General features: G+C 29.4%; 1 protein-coding gene across 2 annotated transcripts; it reads right to left on the bottom strand.

The window, feature by feature from the left end:
* Positions 1 to 1,110: 1,110 nt before the first annotated feature.
* Positions 1,111 to 8,956, bottom strand: LOC114192167 (transcription factor bHLH48-like). 2 transcript variants are annotated; one of them, XM_028081791.1, is made up of 8 exons: positions 8,106 to 8,955; positions 7,877 to 8,008; positions 7,608 to 7,673; positions 5,343 to 5,411; positions 4,705 to 4,776; positions 3,761 to 3,971; positions 2,051 to 2,136; positions 1,111 to 1,503 (listed from the first exon to the last, which is right to left on the bottom strand). In XM_028081791.1, the coding sequence occupies exons 1-7, from the start codon at positions 8,556 to 8,558 to the stop codon at positions 2,099 to 2,101; spliced, it is 1,041 nt and encodes a 346-aa protein (XP_027937592.1). In that variant the 5' UTR covers positions 8,559 to 8,955; the 3' UTR covers positions 1,111 to 1,503; positions 2,051 to 2,098. The 2 variants fall into 2 exon arrangements, with proteins under 2 accessions (XP_027937592.1, XP_027937593.1); XM_028081792.1 differs by lacking the exon at positions 2,051 to 2,136 and having other exon boundaries at positions 8,106 to 8,956.
* Positions 8,957 to 22,393: the final 13,437 nt, after the last annotated feature.

Below are 22,393 nucleotides of genomic sequence, written 5' to 3'. Positions count from 1 at the left end.
CTCAATAAATGATCTCGGTATTGCACGTTGATGCCATGAAAATGCTGTAGATTTCTTGGGCATTTATCAGGCAACGCTCATGATGTTTGTCTCAGCTGTGTAACGAACCACAATGGCTTTTACATTGTGTCTGGGATTGATCATTAGGTACAAAAGTCTGAGCTACTTTTTACACTGCAACAAGTTTCCTTCGGTTACTATAACACGTATTCCCAGGGGAAAAAGAATCAAAATCCGTATACATTTCTAAGAATAGAGTATCATAGTTGAAACAAAGTCATCTTTAACAAAAACTTTTAGGAAGTTGGAAGAATCTTTCATGGATCTATCTCCCCACATGATAGTTCTTTTATATCACAAGACAGCGTAACACCAGACAACTCTAGCCACTAGGCACTGAACCTAGAAGAAGGCTATGCTTTTGAAGAACAATTATAGGAGACAGCATTATGAGAAAAACATGATCTAGTTCCTCTTATCATGTCTCACTTTTAGAGTAGGATAGCATCATAGAAGAACAAAGAAAACCAGAAAATTGAAAATAGATGAATTTGCTACATCCTCCTTAAATTTATCACCCCTAGTTGGATGCAGAAGTAAATATTATCGTTTAGAAAGTCCAATAGAAATAAATTGTCCTTTGCATGTGTCATCAGCAATTACTTGCACCTGAAAAGCTTGTGGCTGAAATAGAAATAATCCAGAAGTTAATGCAGAGCTCATCATCATGACCTGTTTCTTCATTTTAACCTACAGGGACCAATTTCAACAGCAGAAATTCACGTCAGTCCACTGTTAGCCAAGTCAATCCGGTAAAACACATCAAGTGTATTTGGAATTAAGCTGAAATCTCAAACTCATCTTCTATGATCTCAACTAATTTTCTTCACATCCACTTTCAAGTAAAATTTATCTCAAATTCCAGTTAAATTAAAAGTTGCAATAAATTTTTGTTATCAACTTCAGCTAAATTCAACTCCATAAAAGATCGATATTCAATGCTGGTGTGGTACTGCACCCCAAGATAACAATATTTATTTCTGTGATAGAAATGAAAAATAAATAAAATACTGATCGGCATTAAAAATTAGAGTAGTTTGTTCAGAAAAATAATGAAAAAGAACCAAACCGTCAAGTAGCATTCAATGAAGAGAGCAACAAACTTCCATGATAGTTCACTAATAGTCCAGTCAATGATTTTACAATCTGAATCAATCAATCACTTCATAGATTGAATGACCCCTGTAGTTAGTATACATAGTGATACTAATATATTATATAAAAATAGATTAACAATTCTTCTTCCTTGCTGGCTGAATAAATCCCAGGTTTCCAACTGACTCTGACAAAATAGAAGACAAGGAAACCCTGCTGAATGTTGAGGCTGCTCAAATCACGGCTAATTGCTAATACTATATTTGTTATATACACTAATTGCTACTGGTGCCACCACCTCTGTACCCCTTCAGAGCTCCATCTTCAACTGATTTGAATGCAGAGATACTGTATCACAAATTTTAAATTGTTCATATCAGATTCAAAAGTAACATACCAGGATAAAATTGCAGAGTTATAACAGATTTTTTGTTATAATGCAAACTAATTCCTTTTGAGCAATTTATAACATTTTTATCAGAAGTTAACTTTGTTTGAGTTATTTATGATTCATTTATGCTTTAGAGCATCAGTATGTTCCATAGAAAAAAGACAGCTCCCATCTATCCATTTTATCTATTTATAATATGTAAAAGATGAGTTACAAAACAATATGGTGTCATGAGTATTATTCCTCTTCCGTTTGTTCTATTACTTTAGAATTTTAATTTTCTATAACATTTATTGTTTTATAATTATCTAAAATTACTAATTAATCAATAATCTGTGTTTTTATTAAACACATTCAAAGTATATATCAGTTACTCATTACTAATTATAACGGTGATACAACATTCATTATAATTTTAAACCTGTTGTAAATTCTGTTAGAAACTGGTTACCCTTTAAATTGCTCATTGAATAAAAGAAAATTAAAAATTCTTATTTATTTTACCTGCCACTAGAGTGCTCAATCAAGGCCTCGTACCATGAAATAGAGTTCTTAAATGTTCCTTGTGTGGTTTCCCAACTCATTTGCGCCTATTAAAAGCAATTCAAGATCCAAATGCAAGTTGTGAAATCATAATTGAAAGGATTCTCTCTCTACACAGAGACAAACACATTCCTCACAAAGGCATCATTGAGACTCGTTTGGAAAGGGTTTTAGTTGAGTTAAAAACATTTTAAAACCTACAACCAGTTTTCAGCTTTTAAAAATATTTTTAGCGTAGGATGGTTTCTGGCTTTTAAACTTTCAATTTTTAGTTTATAGATTCATATTAAATCGGTTTGAAAAAATTCTTATTTGGTTAAAAATATGTTTGTATAGTGTTGGCGATGTTGAACACTACAACAGTATTGGTATGGAGTGACAACAACAATTGTGGTAAATGATGAAAATGTTAGTCTTATGGCAATGGTGTAATAACAAATTGATAATGACTACTGCAATAAGATTTACTTGCAGGGGCTAGTAGCTTATCAGTGGTAACACAATGACAATGGCGAAGGTGTCGATTATAAAAGTAGTAACGACAATGACAATTGTAACAATAATAACATCAATGGTTTACAATGGTAATATGTCAACGATGATTAAGATGACAAAGACTGGGTGATGATAAAACTAAAGATAGTGGTAATGGTAACACGATGAAAGTTGCAGTAGCGTTGACAATGGTGCTTACGGAGGTAGTAGTGAGAAAATAATTGTCCAAAGTAGAAAAATGTGTTTTCTATAAGCTAAAACAAAATTTATAAATCTTTTTTTGGTCACAAGAATAAATGTCAAATTGTTTCAAAATACAAAAGAAAAATCATTTCCCTTTAGTTTTGGGAACACGTCTTATTTGAAAACTTATTTGAAAATCAAAAACGAAACTCGTGACCATTCAAAATGATTCGTAAGTTATATCCTTTCAATTAACAAATATGGGAATGTCTATTCTTATAATATTAGGAATTTTATTTTTAAAAAGAATTTGAAATGTTATGTAAAAGATGTTAGTTAGATAAGAAGTCTTAAAAGAATTCGAATTATATAAATTTAAGAGGGTAATTGGTCTACTCACAATCAAAGAATATAACATTTTTCTATTTCACATTTATGTGAATATTATCAATGTGTTTTGTTGACTTATTATATCAAATACAATTTTATTTTATGTTTCTTGAGATTAGTAGATGTCCTACCCACGTTGATAAAAAAATGTTGGTACAACTATTTCTCGACCAATATTAATTAAAACTTTCTAGATTAATATTTAATCAAAATTTTCTCAATCAATATCTTTTAACCAATTAGTAAAATCATTTTCCAACCAATATAAAATAAGATTATTTTTCGATTGACATTGTTCAAATTATTTTTCGTTGGTGGAGACCAAGACTAGTTCTCTATAAAAGTTGGTCAAGGTTTTCCAAAAAAATTGTTGACGAGCCTATTTTTTATGGAGTTAGTCGTATTGAATTAGTTGAAGTTTGTCCTCGTTATTTTGTTTAGATGTCTACCGAAATTTTTTTAAAGGGTTAACATCCACGCAACGCGCGGGTACATTTCTAGTTCTGCCAGTTGAAGAAGGGAGCATGATGAAACTAAATGCAAATTTTTGTTGAATGGACTTTTGGGAGGAAAGGGTGCGATAGAAGCTTAAGTCTGATGTACCTGAATTTGCCGATGAGTCATAACTCAAGAGTGAGTTTTCTGGAGTCATAAAATTAGTGTTGTCTTCTTCCCTGCCCCAAACGGGCTGGTGGTGGAATGCATCGAACTGCCACGGTTGCTGATATTGTTGTCTATTTGCATTCTGCGGGATTTCTGGCCACACGACGGGTGCAACTGTGGGAGGGAAGTTACAGTCCATTGGAGACACTCCCTACAGGTTACCGACAATATTTAGCAGCAGAAGGAAATTAAGATAAAATCTAAACATCAATGGAAAATGCTGAACTGGCTCTATTGTTTCATCCAACACAAACACACCCCAGAGCATATACTGATTGTGATAAGATAGACTATCAAATGCTACCATCTACGTGTACACATTACATTGTTAATTCTTGTTAAGCGTCTACTTAAGGTTGGTCTGCAAGAACATCCTACAGAATGAATGAATCACAGTAACTGACTATGAGGCATCTCTTTCACTGTCCCAATTTTCAAGTTCACCACTCCAGTGTTTTGGGAAATATAAAAACAAAGAAAATCACAACTGATAAGGCAGGAGTAAAATTTTTTGATCTATCACTAACCAATGTGAAAATGTAAGTGTTTGAGAGAGTAGTCTAAAATTACATCAGAATTCTTAATACTGCACAAATGCCCGTTTTCCAATAAAACTATAACTGAAACTACTCCAGAAGGTGATGATAAATGTTATTCCTCAAATCTTTTAGAATCCAAGCAGACAAAACTCATTCACACAGGAAGTGGATTCTCTCGTGTGATATCCCCTTGGCAGACAATAAATAGGTGGGATCTATCTCATAATCATTAGGAAAAAGATAATACAAGATTTGAACACCGATCTATTATGTAAATGAGGAGCCATAGCGCATTTACTTCAGATGACTCCCCAGCAAAGACAAAAGCTAAAAAATTATACTTACTTCGGTAGCCAATAAGCTGTCAAGGTTGAAATCAATTACTGGGTTCACTGCTGCCAGTTTCATTGATAATATCTGGATTGATAACGAAAATCAATAAGAACAGCATCATCTTTACGAAAATTATTCATATTATAGCATTGTATTCCAATAGAGAGATTCTTCATAATTGTAATTCACTTGCAACGCAAACTTACTTCCATAAATTACCATCTCAAAGAAAACAATTTTATCATTTTTATGACTTCTGCGATACATACAAAAACCAAGCAATGCACAGCTCCAAGAGCATTTATTTTCAAGTCTCTAGTCCACATTAGGCAGATAGGCGACAGTTCCGTAATAAGATGAAATACAATTCCATGTTCATATAAGAAGGTCGAAGCTTTTATGACATATATTACAAAATAATAGAATCATGACTGCCATCATATTCCAGAAACTAACGGTAGCTTTTTATTGGGCTACATGTCAATTTTGAAGTATCAGATAAAGACGAGAGAAAGGAAAACCAGCCACTTTTTTTAAATGTTTGTACGCACTATCCACAGTAATATTAAGAATCAGATTACTTCTAATATCTTTATTTTTTTCATTGTTTGTCAAAAATGCCTAGAATGTCAATGATATGAAAGTCTGACCTCCACTTCATGTTGTAGAGATTGTACATGGTTGATGATTTTATCCAGAACCAATGCTGTACCTGATATCTGTATAGCAAACATTGTTATGTCAGCTTCAGCTATATCTGGTATCTGATTTACTAAATTTACTGCTTGGAGAAAAAATAAACACAATCTAAATGCATTAAATATTCACAATAGTGGCTGACTATTAAGGCCTCTAAATTAAACCAAAATTGGTCCACAGTAGCATCGATAAAATTGTGATCGTGTATAGTAAATCATTAATTAAGTGAAAAGGAGTGAGATTAATTTTTTCCCATGTTGAGAAACATCCGCACCTAAAATTATTCAAAATATCACTTTATATTAAATAGAAAAAGGTCAAGCTAATACCTAGTTTGTTGGTTTGAGAAAATATATTACGATTTTCGTTTCTTCATAAGTATTTACAAAGCTACCATTTTGTTTTAACTTTAAAAATATAAAAGTAAAGATTTGTCTGAAACAAGGCTGTTGTTGTTTTCACTGTTCATTGTACAATTTTTTTTATAAGAGGAAACAACGTATTTATAAGGTTATAATTTTGTAGTCAAGTTTTCATAAAAACAAAAATAGTTTTTCCAAATCAATCAGGGATAAATTTCTCTTGTAGCTAGCTCAAAACAGACAGATTCAATTGAAAACTGTAGGAGATAAATCTTGAGGTGTGTATCTAGATTAAGGTTAGGCGGCCATAATTTTGATCATGTACAGTGTTCAAAGCCAGTTAGGTTTATCCGTTTGGTAGATGCACTGCAAAAGGAATGCTTTCTTTTTTCACCCCATTTCCGCCATCCCATAAATGATTGATGGATACCAAACTCCTAGAGAAGATGGAACCGTCACCGTCTAAAGGATTAATATTTCAATGGCCGAGGGGACCCATGCACACTAGTTTCAATACACCCACCTATGTGTCTTCAAATCGTTAAGAGCAGAGTCCAGCTAAAATATGCCCCCCATTTTCGCCCCCACACGCCCACCCTTCTGTCTCTTCACTAAGCCTTCTGGCTGGAGAAAGGGACGAGGGAGGATTTCCTTAATTGTCCTGAACAAACCGTGACGCATATTTTTGTTTGTCCTTTTCAAAAAAACAACGACTAATTTATGGCTAAATAAAACGAAGAATCGCTATATTACTTTTATGTAACATTCTTTCCTTGCTGTCGCTTTTTGTACAGTTCATTCTTTTACATTGACGTCCAAAATCCGGAGTCAAAAACTTGTTAAAGGAACAAAACTGGTTAAGGATGGAGAAAGGGCTCGAACCTACCTCAAACTCCTCGCAAATGTGTTTGAATTTCAGTAGATAATCTAAACTACTGCTTGCCTAAACCATGATTTGGGAGTTCAATGAGAAACCAAACACTAATTTCTCATTATGCACTTAAGAGGCTTGACAACGCAGTCTAATACAATTTTTGCTAACATCATTTACTATTTATTAAAGTTGATTAAAAGAAACAACAAAAATCAAGATTAACTCTTTGATGTAAAAAATAAGTCCCACTAAATTATGCAATCTTTAATAAATCTCAACAAAATTTAGAAAAGAGAATGCGATAAAAATGATTAAATTTTGTTATTAACATTTTTGATAGCCTAACGACAAATAATTTTTCATAAGCATACACAATAAAAGAAAAGAAATTTCTTCTGTACTTTATATACAGAGCTAATTAATAGGAACTATTTCTTTATTTCACAAAGTTGATTTGAAATTTTGCATAAACTAATTTGAGATTATATAAAACCTTGCTATAAAAACAGTTATAATAAAATAGCCCTTCTTCATTTAACTGGTGTATATTATTCTCTTATAAATGCTTACTAAAACAAATTATCCAAATAATTCTTAAACAGAGGAACAAAATTGGAATAACAAAGGCTTTTTTCTGTACTGGAATGACGGAGTTAACCTTGAAACAATCTTGTTCAGTACGTTACAAACCAATTCAAAAAGCAACACCAGAGAGAAGGTTACGAAAATGCCGTGTTGACACACCCAGTGGGGAGTGAGCACTTTTCTTGATACAAAAGCATACACTTTTTTTAGGTGAAAAGGTGACAATGACACAAGCCAGTTTACAAAACCCCATAATCCCCGGACATAATTGCACTTTTAGGAGACAAATCAGACAGATAATCATGGCATAATCATGAAAAATGAACAAATCGCGGTTAATGAACTCTATAATTAAGAGTTAAACTCAACCCTAAAAAGGAAGAAAAAGGACCAACCTTGTTGCAACCCGGGACCAGCTCTTGCAAAAGCTTCATCCGAGCATTTATTTTCTCTCTCCTAGCCTACAGCACGGTTAAACAAAAACAAATGTAAGAAGTACTACTATTTAAAAAAAAAAAAAAATATATATATATATATATATATATATATATATATATATATTCAACTTAACTTTTTTGACATAATAATATTATTCAACTCCACTTTTTCTCTTATAAATAACTGTGATTAAAATAATTAATCAGTGGTTAATTAAATAGGTTACCCTTTCTGCTAAGCTATGGCTATCAGTGGCTTGACCTCGACGAACTCGAACATGAACGTACGGAAGCTTCTCGCCGTCGCCGGAACTATCATCGGCGACAACACTCTTGCTCTTCTTCGAAGATGCCTTCACCTGCGTTTCACAGAATCATTGAATTTCGCACAAATTACGAAAACCGAAACCCTAACTCCGGTTAACTCCGGTTGCGATTGAAATTTGCGAGGTATACCTTCTTCTCTCGCTCCTTCCTCTTCAGTCCCTTCTCGTCCTTGTTCTCCAGGACGGGATCGGAGGCTGAGCCGCCGCCCTGAGTTGAACTCGGGTTGGAATCGGTCTCCGGCAGCTCTCGCTTAATCTCCGTCGAGTTGGAGTTGGAGTTGGAGTTAGAATTCTCTCCGGCGAAGACAGAGAGCCTGGCCGCGCGTTCGATCAGTGCGGCGTTTGATGGGAAGGTCAGGTTGGCGGCAGAAGCGGAGGCGGAGGCAAATGAGGTCAACGGACAGGGTTTCGGATTATGGCGCGGTGGTTTCCCAGCTTGCTCCGGCGAGTGGAGGAGCTCGACAGCCTGCGTCGGCGGGAGTTCGAGCAGCGCAGTAAAGGAACTGGCAGTTTCCGGCGCCGGAGCTATGATGCCTTGGATTTCCTCGTTGAACTGAATGGCTTCAAGCATGGTTTGCTCCATGATCCAAAATGAACCGAACCGGACAGGAAGTGCAGGGAAATGGAAACGCGCTTCTTGGTTTTGAAGGAAGTTCTGAAGAGTTTTCTGTTACGAGCTGTGAAGGAGAATGGAGAGTAAGAAAAAAAAAACTAGAAAGAGAAGAGAAAATGGAAAGATAATGAAGGGAATGTGTTTGGGAGTGATATATAAAGGGAAGTGGTTTTTAATGGCGGTCAATGCTCTTTCCCTTTTTTTTTTTTTTTCTTCTCTCTCTCAGTTCTTGTGTGTGTTACTGTGATTGTGTCTGGGAGATTGCTTCTGCGCCATTTCAAGTATTACGAAAGCAACCTCGCTACGCTAAGCAGAGTTTATAATCTCGACTATACGGGTATTTTCGTACGGTTGTAACCGAAATGTAGAATACGGGCTCCCAGAATCCAGAATCGCACTTTAATCTCTTCTGTCTAATATAGCGCACAGTAACTTTTAATCATATTAAATATTAATAATTAAAATAAATTTATAAAATTGATTAATTTTATATATTATATACAAAATAATGTATTAGATTATTATATATGTAACTGGTGAAAATTTCAAATATTTTATTGAAGTTAGGATTGTATAAGTGTGACTCAAACCAATTATCAATAATCTGTAAAAATTTATAAAGTTTATGAAGGCGTATTTCATTCAAAGTTTTATGTTTTAGAAAGGATATATAATAGATAAATAAACATATTATCAAATTATGTATGACATTGTTTTCGAAGATTTTCAGACATTTGTTTATACACGTACTATTAGTTGTATGAATTTATGTATTCATCTGAGACAAGTATTTTAATAATTTTTTAATCTATAAACAATATATAGTCGAGTGTATGTGATCGAGCTAACTCATCGATTGTCACAACAACTGAGTATACAAATTTTCTTGAGTCATTAATGTTGGTTTATAATTTTTCTTTAATATATTTTAAAATATTAAAACTAGCTTCAAATAATACTTCAAAAACAAAACATAACAATAATACAAATAAGTAATAAGGAGATTTATTAGTTAAATGAATGACAAATAAAGAAAAGATTTTAGGTTCGATCTTTAAAATTGTAATATTTTGTATATGGAGGATTTAAAAAATAAAACATATTTAATATATAAATTTAAATTTGTACAATATAATTAAATTTTAATATAAATATTTTACTCTGTAGAATTGAATAAACATTTAATTATTTTTATAATAATATATTTTATATTATTTCATAAAATAATTTTAAATTAAATATGATAATTGAGTTAATTAAAATAAAGAATTTTGATCTAAATAAAATAATAATTAATAATTTTACATATTTGTCTTTCAGGTCTTGTGTTTCACTGTGATTGTGCCTGGAGATTGCTTCTCAGCCATTTCAAGTATTACGAAAGCAACCTCGCTTGGTACGCAGAGTTTACAATCTCAACTATACGGGTATTTTTGTACGGTTGTAACGGAACGGAAATGAGGAACACGGGGTTTCCCAGAATTGAACTTTAATCTCTTCCCTCGTCTATCTATCACATTATACAGGTGACAAGTGTCTCACTCCACTTCCCAACCCGATGAACTTGAACTAAACTGGAATTTCTTCCTGCACCTCCAACCATTTATTCTGTAACTCCAAAATAAATTTAAAATTCTCACTTTACCCTTTAATTAAAAGTAATTATTTTTTGGTTAAATCATTTCAGAGGTCCCATTCTTGTAGCGAAATTTCAAGTACATTCCCCCATTTTTATTTAACTCAATTGAGTTTCTATTTTCAAAAATTCGCTACAATCAGTTTCTTTTCGTTAGTTGTCCAGGTGCTAATTATGTGTCACGTGTCAGCGTGATTTTTTTGATTTTTTTTTAATTTTTTAAAATTTTTTAAAATTTTTAATTTTTTATAATTTTTTTAAAAACAAATAAAAAAATTGCCACGTGTCAATCTGACATTGTGCCACGTAGCAGAAACGGTGTGATATGGCAATGATAGTGCCACGTGTCACTATTGGATGTCAAAAGTCTCAATGTAATTCCTTTATTTGTTATTTTGTCTTAATTTGGTCCCAATTTTTTTAAAACTGAGTCAATTTCATCCTATATCAAATTTAAATTTTATATAAATTTTACCATGGTATTTTTATTATAGTTGATATTTTTAACAAAATTAAATTTATTTAAATGTATATTTTGCACTGATATTTATTTAAATTTTATTTTAAATATTTATATATCCATAATTTAGAGATAAATGTTAGAGTTGCTTTAAAAATAAAAATTTTATAAATTCAAATATAAAATTTTAAAAAAAATTATAACAATTCTAACATTTGTCTATAAATTATTGATATATAAATATTTGAAACAATATTTAAATAAAGTTCAATGCAAAATATACATTTAAATAAACTTAATTTTGTTAAAAATATCAATTATAATAAAAATACTATTGTAAATTTATATAAAAATTAAATTTGATATAGGGATGAAATTGATTCAGTTTTAAAAAAATTGGGACCAAATTGAGATAAAATAACAAAACTACAGTGAGACTTTTGACATGCAATAGTGACATGTGGCACTGTCACTGCCACATCACATTGTCTCTGCCACGTGGCACAACGTCAGATTGACACGTGGCAATTTAATTTTTTAGAAAAATTATAAAAAATTCAAAAATCAAAAAATATAAAAAAACCCACGTGCTGACACATGGCACATAATTAGCACTGTTACTGGACAACTAACGGAAAGGAACTAATTGCAACCAATTTTCAAAAATAAGAATTAAATTGAGTCAAATAAAAATAGGGAGATCTTGAGATTTTGCTACAAAAATGGGGACCTCTAGAATAATTTAACCTTATTTCTTCTCTCTTACCTATTCACTTATAAATTTTTTTAACATATGTCGATATTTAGTATCTTATTTCGTTTTCTGGACATGAATATTTGATTTTTTTTTCAATTTTCAGTTATTATAAATGTCATCATAATGATATTAAAATTATATTTATTTATAAATATCAATTTTTGTTCAATTTTTTTTTATGGATGTCAACATTAGTATTTTTTTTTTCTTTATCGGATGTTCACATCCGATATATATATTACAAATGTCAAAATTTTATATATGTTTATATATATATATATATATATATATATAAAATAAACATATTTTTTTATATTTTTCAGTTTTATCTTTAATTATTATTTTAAAAATTAATTATATTATATATAATTTAATTTTAATCGTTATTCTAAAAACCTTCTCGATCTTTAGTAGTTATTTTAAAAATATTTTTGTGTACATATTTAATTTTTCCAATTTTATTTATTATTTTAAAAATAATTTATCTTTGACCGTTATTCTAAAAATCTTTTTAAAATTTATTTTATTTAATAAATATTTTAAAAATTAGTTATATGTTTTGAAAATAAATATTATTGATTTTAACTCAAATTTCTATACAAATTAAAAAAATTTACTAGCATATAAAGGGAGGATTTCCTTATTTTGTGTCCATATTTTATAATTCCAATTTTACAATATATTTATTTGTTTAATTTTTAAACATTAAGTATTACTTTTACACGTATCTTTACAGTACAAACCGTGTGACCTGTACAATGCTCCATTAATGATTTAAACGACGTTATAGTAAATGACCAAATAAAACACGAATTGCGAAAATGATGACCATTTGAAACATTTCGTAACAAACATAACTAAAGAAATTAAGCATTTAACTATAAGAATCATCCGCAACAAACACTATAAGAATGAGGACAAAAAGGTATTTAAGTCAAAAAAAAATATTACACACTAACTCATAACATTTACAACAAAAATGCTAAGGTGGTTTATACAAATATAACTAAAGGAATTGATTTAATTATGTGACTTATTGAACTAAAAAGTTTTGAACCAAAGTGAATAATAGCATCAAGGACAAACTTACTAATTAAGCATTCTGCATTATAATGGTTTGGAGAGAGACTCTATTTAAAAACATAATAAATGCTTGAAACTTTTATGTTGCACAGTTTTATATTTTCACTTATTTTCACATGAAACTCATGAATATATAATTACTAAAAATAATTTTATAAACATATCAAAAATATATATATTATCACTTTGAGGAAATCACCAATTTGGAGTTAAACCGTTAAAATTATAATGGACAACCTAATAGGTTACTAAAATTAACAAAACAGAACTTTGTCTTTGTAATGTTCCATCAAATTGATTTATAAAATCAGGAGGGCTTAATTGTACTTTCGAAAAGTTTCAAATGTATGGCCTTTTTTTCCCTCCACGTTTTGACTCAAATAATATCACGAACTCTGTTTTAACGAGTAGAAATATAGGCGATGTGGTATATTGACAATTTTTTTATCACGTTATTTTTTAATGATTTAAAATTTAAAATTTATATTAATTTTAATTTGATATACACTTTTACATAAAATATATGTATAGTTTGCATTTTAGATTATGTAGTTCCTTTTGGGTAGATATAAGAGTTTTTCTTTCCTACTTTTCCCTCATCATTAGTTAATCAATTAAGCTTTTTTTTTTTAAATTTATTTAACTTATTAGTGTAGATTTTCTGTGTTGTGACATTAAAATATAATTAAAAGTAATATAGGAAAAGAAAAGTATGGATCTTTTATTTACTAGTATTACAAAATATGATTTAAAATTGATAAACAATGGTAAATGTGTTTTAAATCTTAAAATATGTTCACATCACGAGTAGAATTATTTAATAGCAAAGAAATGGAGAATTTGGCTCTAATTAGTGTAGGATGATCCATTTCTCAGAAACTTGTCCAGAGTCATTTTTTATGTGTGACTCATCTTTTTTTACTCGTGATTAAACTTTACCCTTACCATTACCTATAATTAATAGATTGATATTTCTAAATATTTTCACTTGATGATTCGGTAATGATGCTTTACTAGTTGAAATTTTTTTATCAAACAATCTTAGCAAAGACCTTGTCAAAGATAACCAAGGTTTGTACAAGTGTAATAGGCAAAGCTATAAAACACTTTACACTTATATTTATTCAACCTAATTTTGAGTTACATTCAAGTCATTTTACAAATTGTAAAGGATTTCACTAATTAAATAATGAATACAAACACATTGATTTTTTTTTTTTCACTAAAGTCACTTATAGTTTTTTTTTCCTAGTATTTTACAGATGTCACTCTTAGTTGTAACAAAACAATTATTTTAGATGATGAGATAACTTTCCAAAAAAAAATATACAAATTGAAACTTTTTGGTTAGATATATGTTCACAAAGTGAAGGTTTTACAATGTAGCGGACATTTTCTACAACATATTTTATGATCTACCCTTAATATCCTAAAGTAGTGACACATGGAAACTACATTGATACTTTTTTGCAAGATTGTTAATTTGTTATGCATGACAAGACTTCTATTTATATATGTATTGAACAAAGTTGTTGTGAATTACATGTAGAGCTTTTATTCCATGTTAGAGTTATAGCGGAGGTTAATAACCATTTAGTTGACATAGATCTTTGTTGCACCGAACTTGTAATGCTTCAAACTTCCTTTTGCACTGAACATCCTTTTTGTGTACAAACAACACCAACTTAGTATACAAATGCAAAAGGTTAGTCTAACGGGTCAAAGATTTTAGTGGAATATGTTGATGGTTTCTTAAGATGATTTGACAAATTCAAATTGCGCTGGACCTTGTTGTGAGTTTCGTCTTTGGTCTTGCATGTTCTCTTAGATGTCGTATAATAAGTGTTGCATAGAAGTCATGTGGAAATATGATATGATGACTCCATAAAGTTTAAGCTTTATTTCACTTTTAGATCTTATAATAATTTTTTATTAGCACATTTAAGAAAAAAAATACCAATTCATCAAAAATAAAATTTATTTATTATGGTATCATATGTCATATTGACTATTGTTAGTGTTAGGTTTATAAGGAGGGGGTTTCACTGGGGAGATACAACACCAATGAGACATGAGCCAAACCATATAAGGCACTGACACCACTCTCAACCCAAAACCTTAAAGTAATGAGTTTATGGGTCTTGATTCTTATATAGTGCTTAGACTCACACTTGAGAAAGTAGAGCACTATATAAGAATAAAGACCCATAAACCCATTGCCTTAAGGTTTTGGGTTGAGAGTGGTGTCAGTGTCTTATGTGGTTAGGCTCAGATCTCATTGGTGTTGTATCTCCCTAGTGATACCCCCTCCTTATAAACCTAACAAGTGGTATCAGAGCCGATGGTTAATACCGGCTCAGACGAGTGCAGTACCAGTATGGTCCTAGTATTGAAAGTCTTCCTGACAGTGTGGGTCAGGTCAAGCGTGTCCCGTTAAGAAGAACGGCGGTACAGAAAAGGGCAGAAAATGAGTAAGTCCCACATTGACCAGAAATGAGAAAGTAGAGCACTATAAACCAGATAAGACTAATTTACAATATATAAATGAGTACAAAAAATTTCACCTTATTACAAACCGATTTTGTGAGGTTGAATTAGATTTAAAGTCAATTTCTTAACATGACATCAAAATCATGAGATAAAACCTATCCCGACGAAGTTTTTGTTTGTTAAATTTATTGTTTCAACCGTTATTGAACCACCCATTAATGTCTAGTCTCACACTTGAAATGTTTATGTCTTGGCGTGAGGGGATATGTCAGAAGTTTCACATCTACTAGAGATGAAGCTAGTTTACAATATATAAGTGGGTGCTAACCTTATCTTTCAAGTCACTTGAGTTAGACTTAAAGTCAATTTCTTTACAACTATTTTTATCTATACAAAATATACTATTGATAAGAATTTTTACGTCATATAATAATTAGATTGCTTGAGTCTAAGAAGGATGTTACATGCCTACAACTTTTACTTGATTTGTTCTCGAACCACACCATACAAAGGAAGAAACTTGCACTTCCTTGAAAATTTCTTAAAAGGTCATCTTCTTTAAATTACTCTGAGTAAATAACTTTCGAGTTCTAGTAAAGAGCTACTAAAAACCATATGCATCTTCTTGGTGTAGGTAGTAGTAAATAATTTCACTAAATTATTTTAAAATTTATAGTCTCACACTTGAGCAACCTTCATATATCTTCCATTTCTATGAATATTTTCATCCATCAATGTATCTCTCTTATCCTCTAAGAGTTGTTCGTTGTTCCTTCTCCATACCTCACCTCTTTTGCATTGAAAAACACACCCCACCATTGTTAGTACCAAAGATTTTAAATGTCCTCCAAATGGTTCATCCTCAGACCACACCATACTAGGAAAGATGCCCTACTTTAATACCACATGTAACACCTAACACCTAATTGCCTTCAAAATCAACGACCACCACCACAAATCAACTCAACTTTTTAATTTGGCCTCACTCACACATTTCTTAGAAATTATTCGAATGAATTATGAGTTCTAATCTGTCAATAAAATTGGAAAAATAAAAAAAAAAATTGTATAGAATAAAATACATTAATCATCCTCTAGGTTCCATGAAATTGCATAAATACCTCCCATTTTTTAACACATACGGTATTCTTCCTTATAGCCATACACTCTACGTTTTTCAAATACTTAGGTTGGTGCAATGCAAAAATATATATATTCTTGTAATGTTTTTCAAAAAATAATAAAGGAAGGGAAGTATAAGGATAGAAGAAAGATGCTTACTTAATTTAACAAAATATCATTTACTAAAAAATACAAAACAAATCATGCTACGTTAAATATTTTTAGAATCGATGACGACACTATAGTTAAAGATTCAATAATTGGATTCAGCATAGTTGAGTTTGAGATCGAATCACTATTAAAAGCATTATTACAATAATTAACTAATATATTAAACAATATTAAAATATAATATCATTCTTTTACAATGTTAAAAACTAAAATAAAGCATCAATTTGTTGATTCTTAATATTTAAAAAACATATACAAGTTTAAATGAAATATTTGACCATACAAGTTAAAAATATTTATTCATAATTAAAAATTTACATAAAACAAAACAAAAATAGATTGATTTTTTTTCCAAAAAGTTAAAAACAAGTTAAACTAAAAAAAATTATAATATTTATTAATAATTACAAGTTTATATATAAAATAAAAAATTAGATTGATTTTAAATTAAAAAAAAGTTAAAACAAAGTATTGTTATTTTTTTGGGGTTAAATGTGTTTTTGGTCCCTTAACTTTAAGTGAATTTTGGAATTAGTCCCTTTTGAAACTTTTGATCAATTTAGTCATTTATCTTTTGAAATACGTGGATTTAGTCTTTTTAATCAAATTTTGTTAAGTTTATTTGATGTTTCGTACGCATCTCAGGATTGTATTTGAGTTGTTTATATTGTTTGACACATTTTTGTTTTAATGTTAAGTCAAATACTATTATGAAACGCGTTTGAAATGTCAAATAAACATAACAAAATTTGATTAAAATGACTAAATTCACGTGTTTCGAAAGACGAAAGACTAAATTGGTCTAAAGTTTCGAAATGGACTAATTTCAAAATTTACCGAAAATCAAGGGACAAAAAAATATTTGACCCTATTTTTTAATGAATCCAATTTAACCATTCTTATTGAATTTATGATTTTTTTTCTCAAGTCAATCTTGTAATTTACTTGAACTAATTGCTTGACACAGGTTCATTTTTTTGAACCAACCATTCTTGTCTGATTTTCAATTTAGATAATAGGATGAGAAATTATATATCTTTTAAAAGTGGTGCATAGTGCATGGTTTGAAAGATTAGATTGATTGAGGAATTTTTCTAATTTTATCAAAAGAAAGTGTATATAATTGGATTCTATGTATCTAAAAGGTCAACGAAATTCCATTTCAGCAATTTAATGTGCGTAATAATTTAATAATAAGGTACTTTTATTCTGCAGCTGGCAAACAGGGAACATTATTAAGGCGTGTTAAGGTTGTTTGGACCAAATGGAAAACAGATAAGGTTAGGGTTTGTAATGCAATATAGCTGTCTCAAGGTAAGAGGAGTTTAGTGCCATCATATGATATATACTTTTTCAATTTCAAAATTCTAATTAAAATTCATGATATATAAATACAAAAATAGTTCAAAAAGAATTTAAAATTAGCATTTCATCAACTTGTATGAACTTTTTGCAACACCATCCAATAATATACACATTATTAAAATATTTATTCCTTTCCAAGTAGTTATAGGTGAGCAAAATTTCCTTAAGAAAATGATAAAGCAATTAGGCATATAGTAGTGGGTCATGCTATGCTCGAAGAATATTTTCCAAGAAAATACTAAGTATGTATGTTAAATTAATAAAATTTGTTGTTAATTTAAATAATATTTAAAATTTAATTGACGAATTGTTTAAGAAAGTATAGGATAGAAAAATATATAAAAAATAAATAAAAATAAAATTTTAGAAAAAAAACGCATGAAAGTTTAATTTTTATAAAAAATTTAATTTGATTTTTTTTCCTTAAATGGATTTCTATTACCACTGCAAAAAAAAAAAACTAATAACTAATTTTACTGACCAATAATTGCTAGTAATTATATTGACCAATTTAAATATTAATTTACAAAATTAAAAATTATTGATTACTAAAATAGTCATTATTATGAATAAAAAAATTATAATTAATCACTAAAAATTAATCACCAAGTTTTGATTACCAAATGAATTAGTTTCTAATTAGTTAGTAACAAATTTAGTGATAAATTATTATTTTTTATTTATAATAGTGACTATTTTAGTAACCAATAATTTTTAATTTTGTAAATTGGTATCTAAATTGGTTACTATAATAATTAATATTTTTATTTTTAAAATTAGTTTCTAATAAAAAATTCTTGTAGTGTACTTTTTAGTATAAATTTGATATTCTAAGGAAACAATTGGAGTGCACATTAAAAAATACAAAAAAATGATATAGTTCATATAATAATGTTATTTGCATAAAAGATTATTAATACTATTAATCTTAACAATAACAATTGCAACTTGTCTATATAGTATAATATTAACCTATCAGATCAAAGTATTATCAATTATAAAAATTCTTAACTTCATGTTAAACAATTTTTTCTTTAAAAAAGATTACATCGTTTTATTTTATATCGATATGTTTTTCGCTAAGTAACATTAAATTTGAGTTCATTAAATATAGTTTTAAAATTTTATGGATAAAAATAACATAATTAAGCAATGTGAAAGTTGCTTAAGTGATAAGAGTCAAGAATCTTGAAGCAAGGAGTAATATCACTCAAGTAATGTTTTTATACCAAATGTAGTAACGTGTGAATTTGTACGTGGATGACTATTATTTGAGATATTTGGTCACATAGAAATGATGTTATCTTTAAAAATGCAATAATAGAAATGGAAGAAGAATTTAGGTTGACTCAAACTAAAGCATGGGTTTAGATCACCAATAAGTATTCATCAACAACATTTTCTTATTCTGATTGATGTTTGAGTTCAATTACATGTCTCTTCTCAATTTAAAAGTTTCAATTTTGGGGTGCTTTATCACTTTTTGGCTCATCATGATAGAGCTTGTGTGTATGTTGTATGTTGCCACTAGTTATAAGTGATATTATCTATACACTCTTCATATTTTTAGATTTCGTTCACTATTGTTTGTAGTCTTGGTTTGGTTTACATCAAATGTCTTGTTGAATTAGCTCTTTGTATTATCTTTGTGTGTCTTATTGACTTCATCTTTTGCAGAATAAATGATACTATTGTTAAATGATGGTTAAGCTTTGTATTCAAATCATAACCATGAAGGGTTTGCTTCTTGTTTGAGTGTATATCATTATAATCTTTGTTTCTATACTGAGTTTGTAATGCTAGTAAAATATTACTTTATATGATGAGTAACTTTTTTATTGTTGTTGTATATAGGTTGAGGTAACCAAATTGCCTCTTATTAATATATGTATTCTTATTGATGAAAAAAAAAAACTAAACAGTTTATATAGTTTAGCAATAATCCTTAGATATGGCACAAATGCAAATAACTAACTATTAATTTATCAGAAAAACAAATACATATAATATGTTTTGAATAAAAAAAAATTGAGTTGCGTAATGCTGAAAGAGCACGCAAGAGGAAAATGAGAGAATGAGTGATGTTGTTGGTCCACTAAAATTCATGTAACAAGTTTTACGAGTGCATGTCATGCAACTTTGCAATGCATCAAAGAATGGTGAACTGGCTCCAAATACGAAACTTAAAAAAAAAAATAGGTATATGAATGGTAGTAGGTAGTGAATAGGTAGTTATATGTTACAGATGAGCAATGAGTAAGATGTGGTCCAAAGGCTTGAAAAAGTTAAAAACATGACAATTTTTATTTATTGCTATCGATTGTTGATAGAAGAAGTAGGGTTACCTCTTCCCACTCACTAGTAACAACTGCTTCTTTTAGTGCTCTGATTATGACCCTACAACTACAACCAACCCTCTCTATCTCTTTCCCTCTCTACCCATATCTTATCTATCAACTTTTCTTCTTACACAACCAAATCTTTATATCAATACTTCACAATCTCCCTTTATAACATTTTATAAGTAATTTCTATTCTTTTACTTTCTATATTTTAAAGATATCACATCTGATTATAAGAGAATGTTGTCAAAATATCATTGTCCTATAAATAATTATAGTTAATATAAAATAATAATAAATTTTTATTACTTTAATATTTTATATTAATAATAAAATCTCACACTTTTTAATATATGAAAACAAGAAAATAAATGACAAATAAAATAACAATCACATCACTCAATTAAAAAAAGAATTAATAACAAAAATTCAATTAAAAAATATAAATTTTTTAAAATACTCAATAAATATACTAATTAATAAAGATTTGGTTGAAAATAAATTTATTTATGAGAAACTTAAGGCTTAATTAGATTATAATATGATACCAACTCCTAGGTTAAAGTAGGTTATGTTAGAGATGAATAGTGAAGTTGTAAAAGTTTTATCTTTTTTGTATTTTTTTTGTGTGTATTAGTATGTAGGTATGTGTTTATGTATAAATGATGTGACAGGGATTGAAGAGGGACAAGAGGTAGACATAGTCTGACAAGAGAAATTGGGCCTGGTTGCATGGTGGGGGTAAGAGCCCATTGAGCTGAGATTTTAATGTTAGAGAGGAAGGGCCTGATCCTGAATGTGGGCCATGGAGGTTTGTGATGGAGATTTCTCTGGCTCTTATAGTGTTCACTTGCCCATACCCATCATCTATGTATATGTATTGTAACTATTAAGATGTATTATTTGAATTTAGATTTTCCGCTGTTTTTTTTGTGATATTTTTTTTACTGTACGTTCATAATACACATCATTACCATTAATGTTAATATTTTAAAATATATTAAAAAAATATTTAAAATACTAACATAATATATTTTTAATATTCAACAGAAAACAATATTAAAAAAATTAGTAAAAAATTTGAACTCGTATTATTTTAACCCGAAAGCAAGAGTAGGAGACAAGGTCGCAAAAATAGGAAAAAGACATGACTTGTCACCTTAACCCTTTGTCCTTCTACTACATCCTCATCTTATTCATTCAATGGTGAACAAAATAAACACCACAAGGGGTACCCTCTATTTATGGGGCTTTCCAGCTGGGTAAAGCGACCCTAGGGTAACTTCTTTCCACTATGGAGGGTTAAGGAACAAGGGCACTGCCCTATTATGCAAAATTGGAATGTGGGAATCTATCTTCAAAGATAGATTTTTTTATTTTTTATTTATGGAGAAAATATATTATGGACACTGCTGGTCCATGGTGAATCTAACTGTTTTGGTGTTTTCTTGAACATGTATGCTGACATTTCATCCAACCGTGTACTATATTACATGATTTTTGTGTTTTTATTCATTTGTTTTCTCTTGCTGTGGTAAAGGTTCTGAAAATAATGTATCCCTAACTTCTCTGTTACATTAAATTCGTTTTGCCCCGTTTTCTTACAAATAATACACCACAATTTATTAACTATACATTATTTACTATTCTTCTTACCACGACCCTAATATTCTTGTAAAATTTGGTATGAACTTGGTTTCTATTTTGAGATTGTACCCTCTTTGACTGAGATTTTCTGAATTTGAAAGATTAAGTCATTTCTCAAGAATAATGTAGTCATAATTAAATTATAAAATCATAAAATCCTATAATTTTATATACTATTTACGAGTTATATTCCATCATAACCGTAGTAGGATCATAAAATCGTCGTACAAATTTATAAAATCGTATAAATTTACGTTTTCTTCAAATTATTTATTGCACCGTCTCTTTACTGTTTTTAATAAATAAATTTAACTTCAATTAAACCTAGAACTAATTAAAAGTTAATGTAATTAAAAATGTTCATTATTATATGTTGTGTCATTTTATACATTTCATCCAATTACAAATTAATACTATTGTTATTAAAATTTATTTTTCAATTAAAAATTAATATAAAGTTGTAACACCACAACATCATCGATTAAAAATTAATATAATTAAATTTTTTTTCAGCCATACACATCTTATATACACACAAAACATTTATTTTGCCTCTATAATTTCATCTCAATTCTCTAATGATGTTTGAATTATGGAAAATATTGAAAGAGAAGAGAAAATAAAGATACAAATTTAAATGATGATAATGGAGAGGATGAACATTTGGTTAAAGTTTAAATTCAAATTTAATTTTGTTATGTAATATGACATTTTCTGTGTGTATCTAGGTAA

The sequence above is a fragment of the Vigna unguiculata genome, chromosome 7, assembly GCF_004118075.2.
Source record: "Vigna unguiculata cultivar IT97K-499-35 chromosome 7, ASM411807v1, whole genome shotgun sequence".
In the NCBI taxonomy this organism is placed as follows: domain Eukaryota; kingdom Viridiplantae; phylum Streptophyta; class Magnoliopsida; order Fabales; family Fabaceae; genus Vigna; species Vigna unguiculata.
This window is presented reverse-complemented; position numbering and strand designations above follow the sequence as displayed.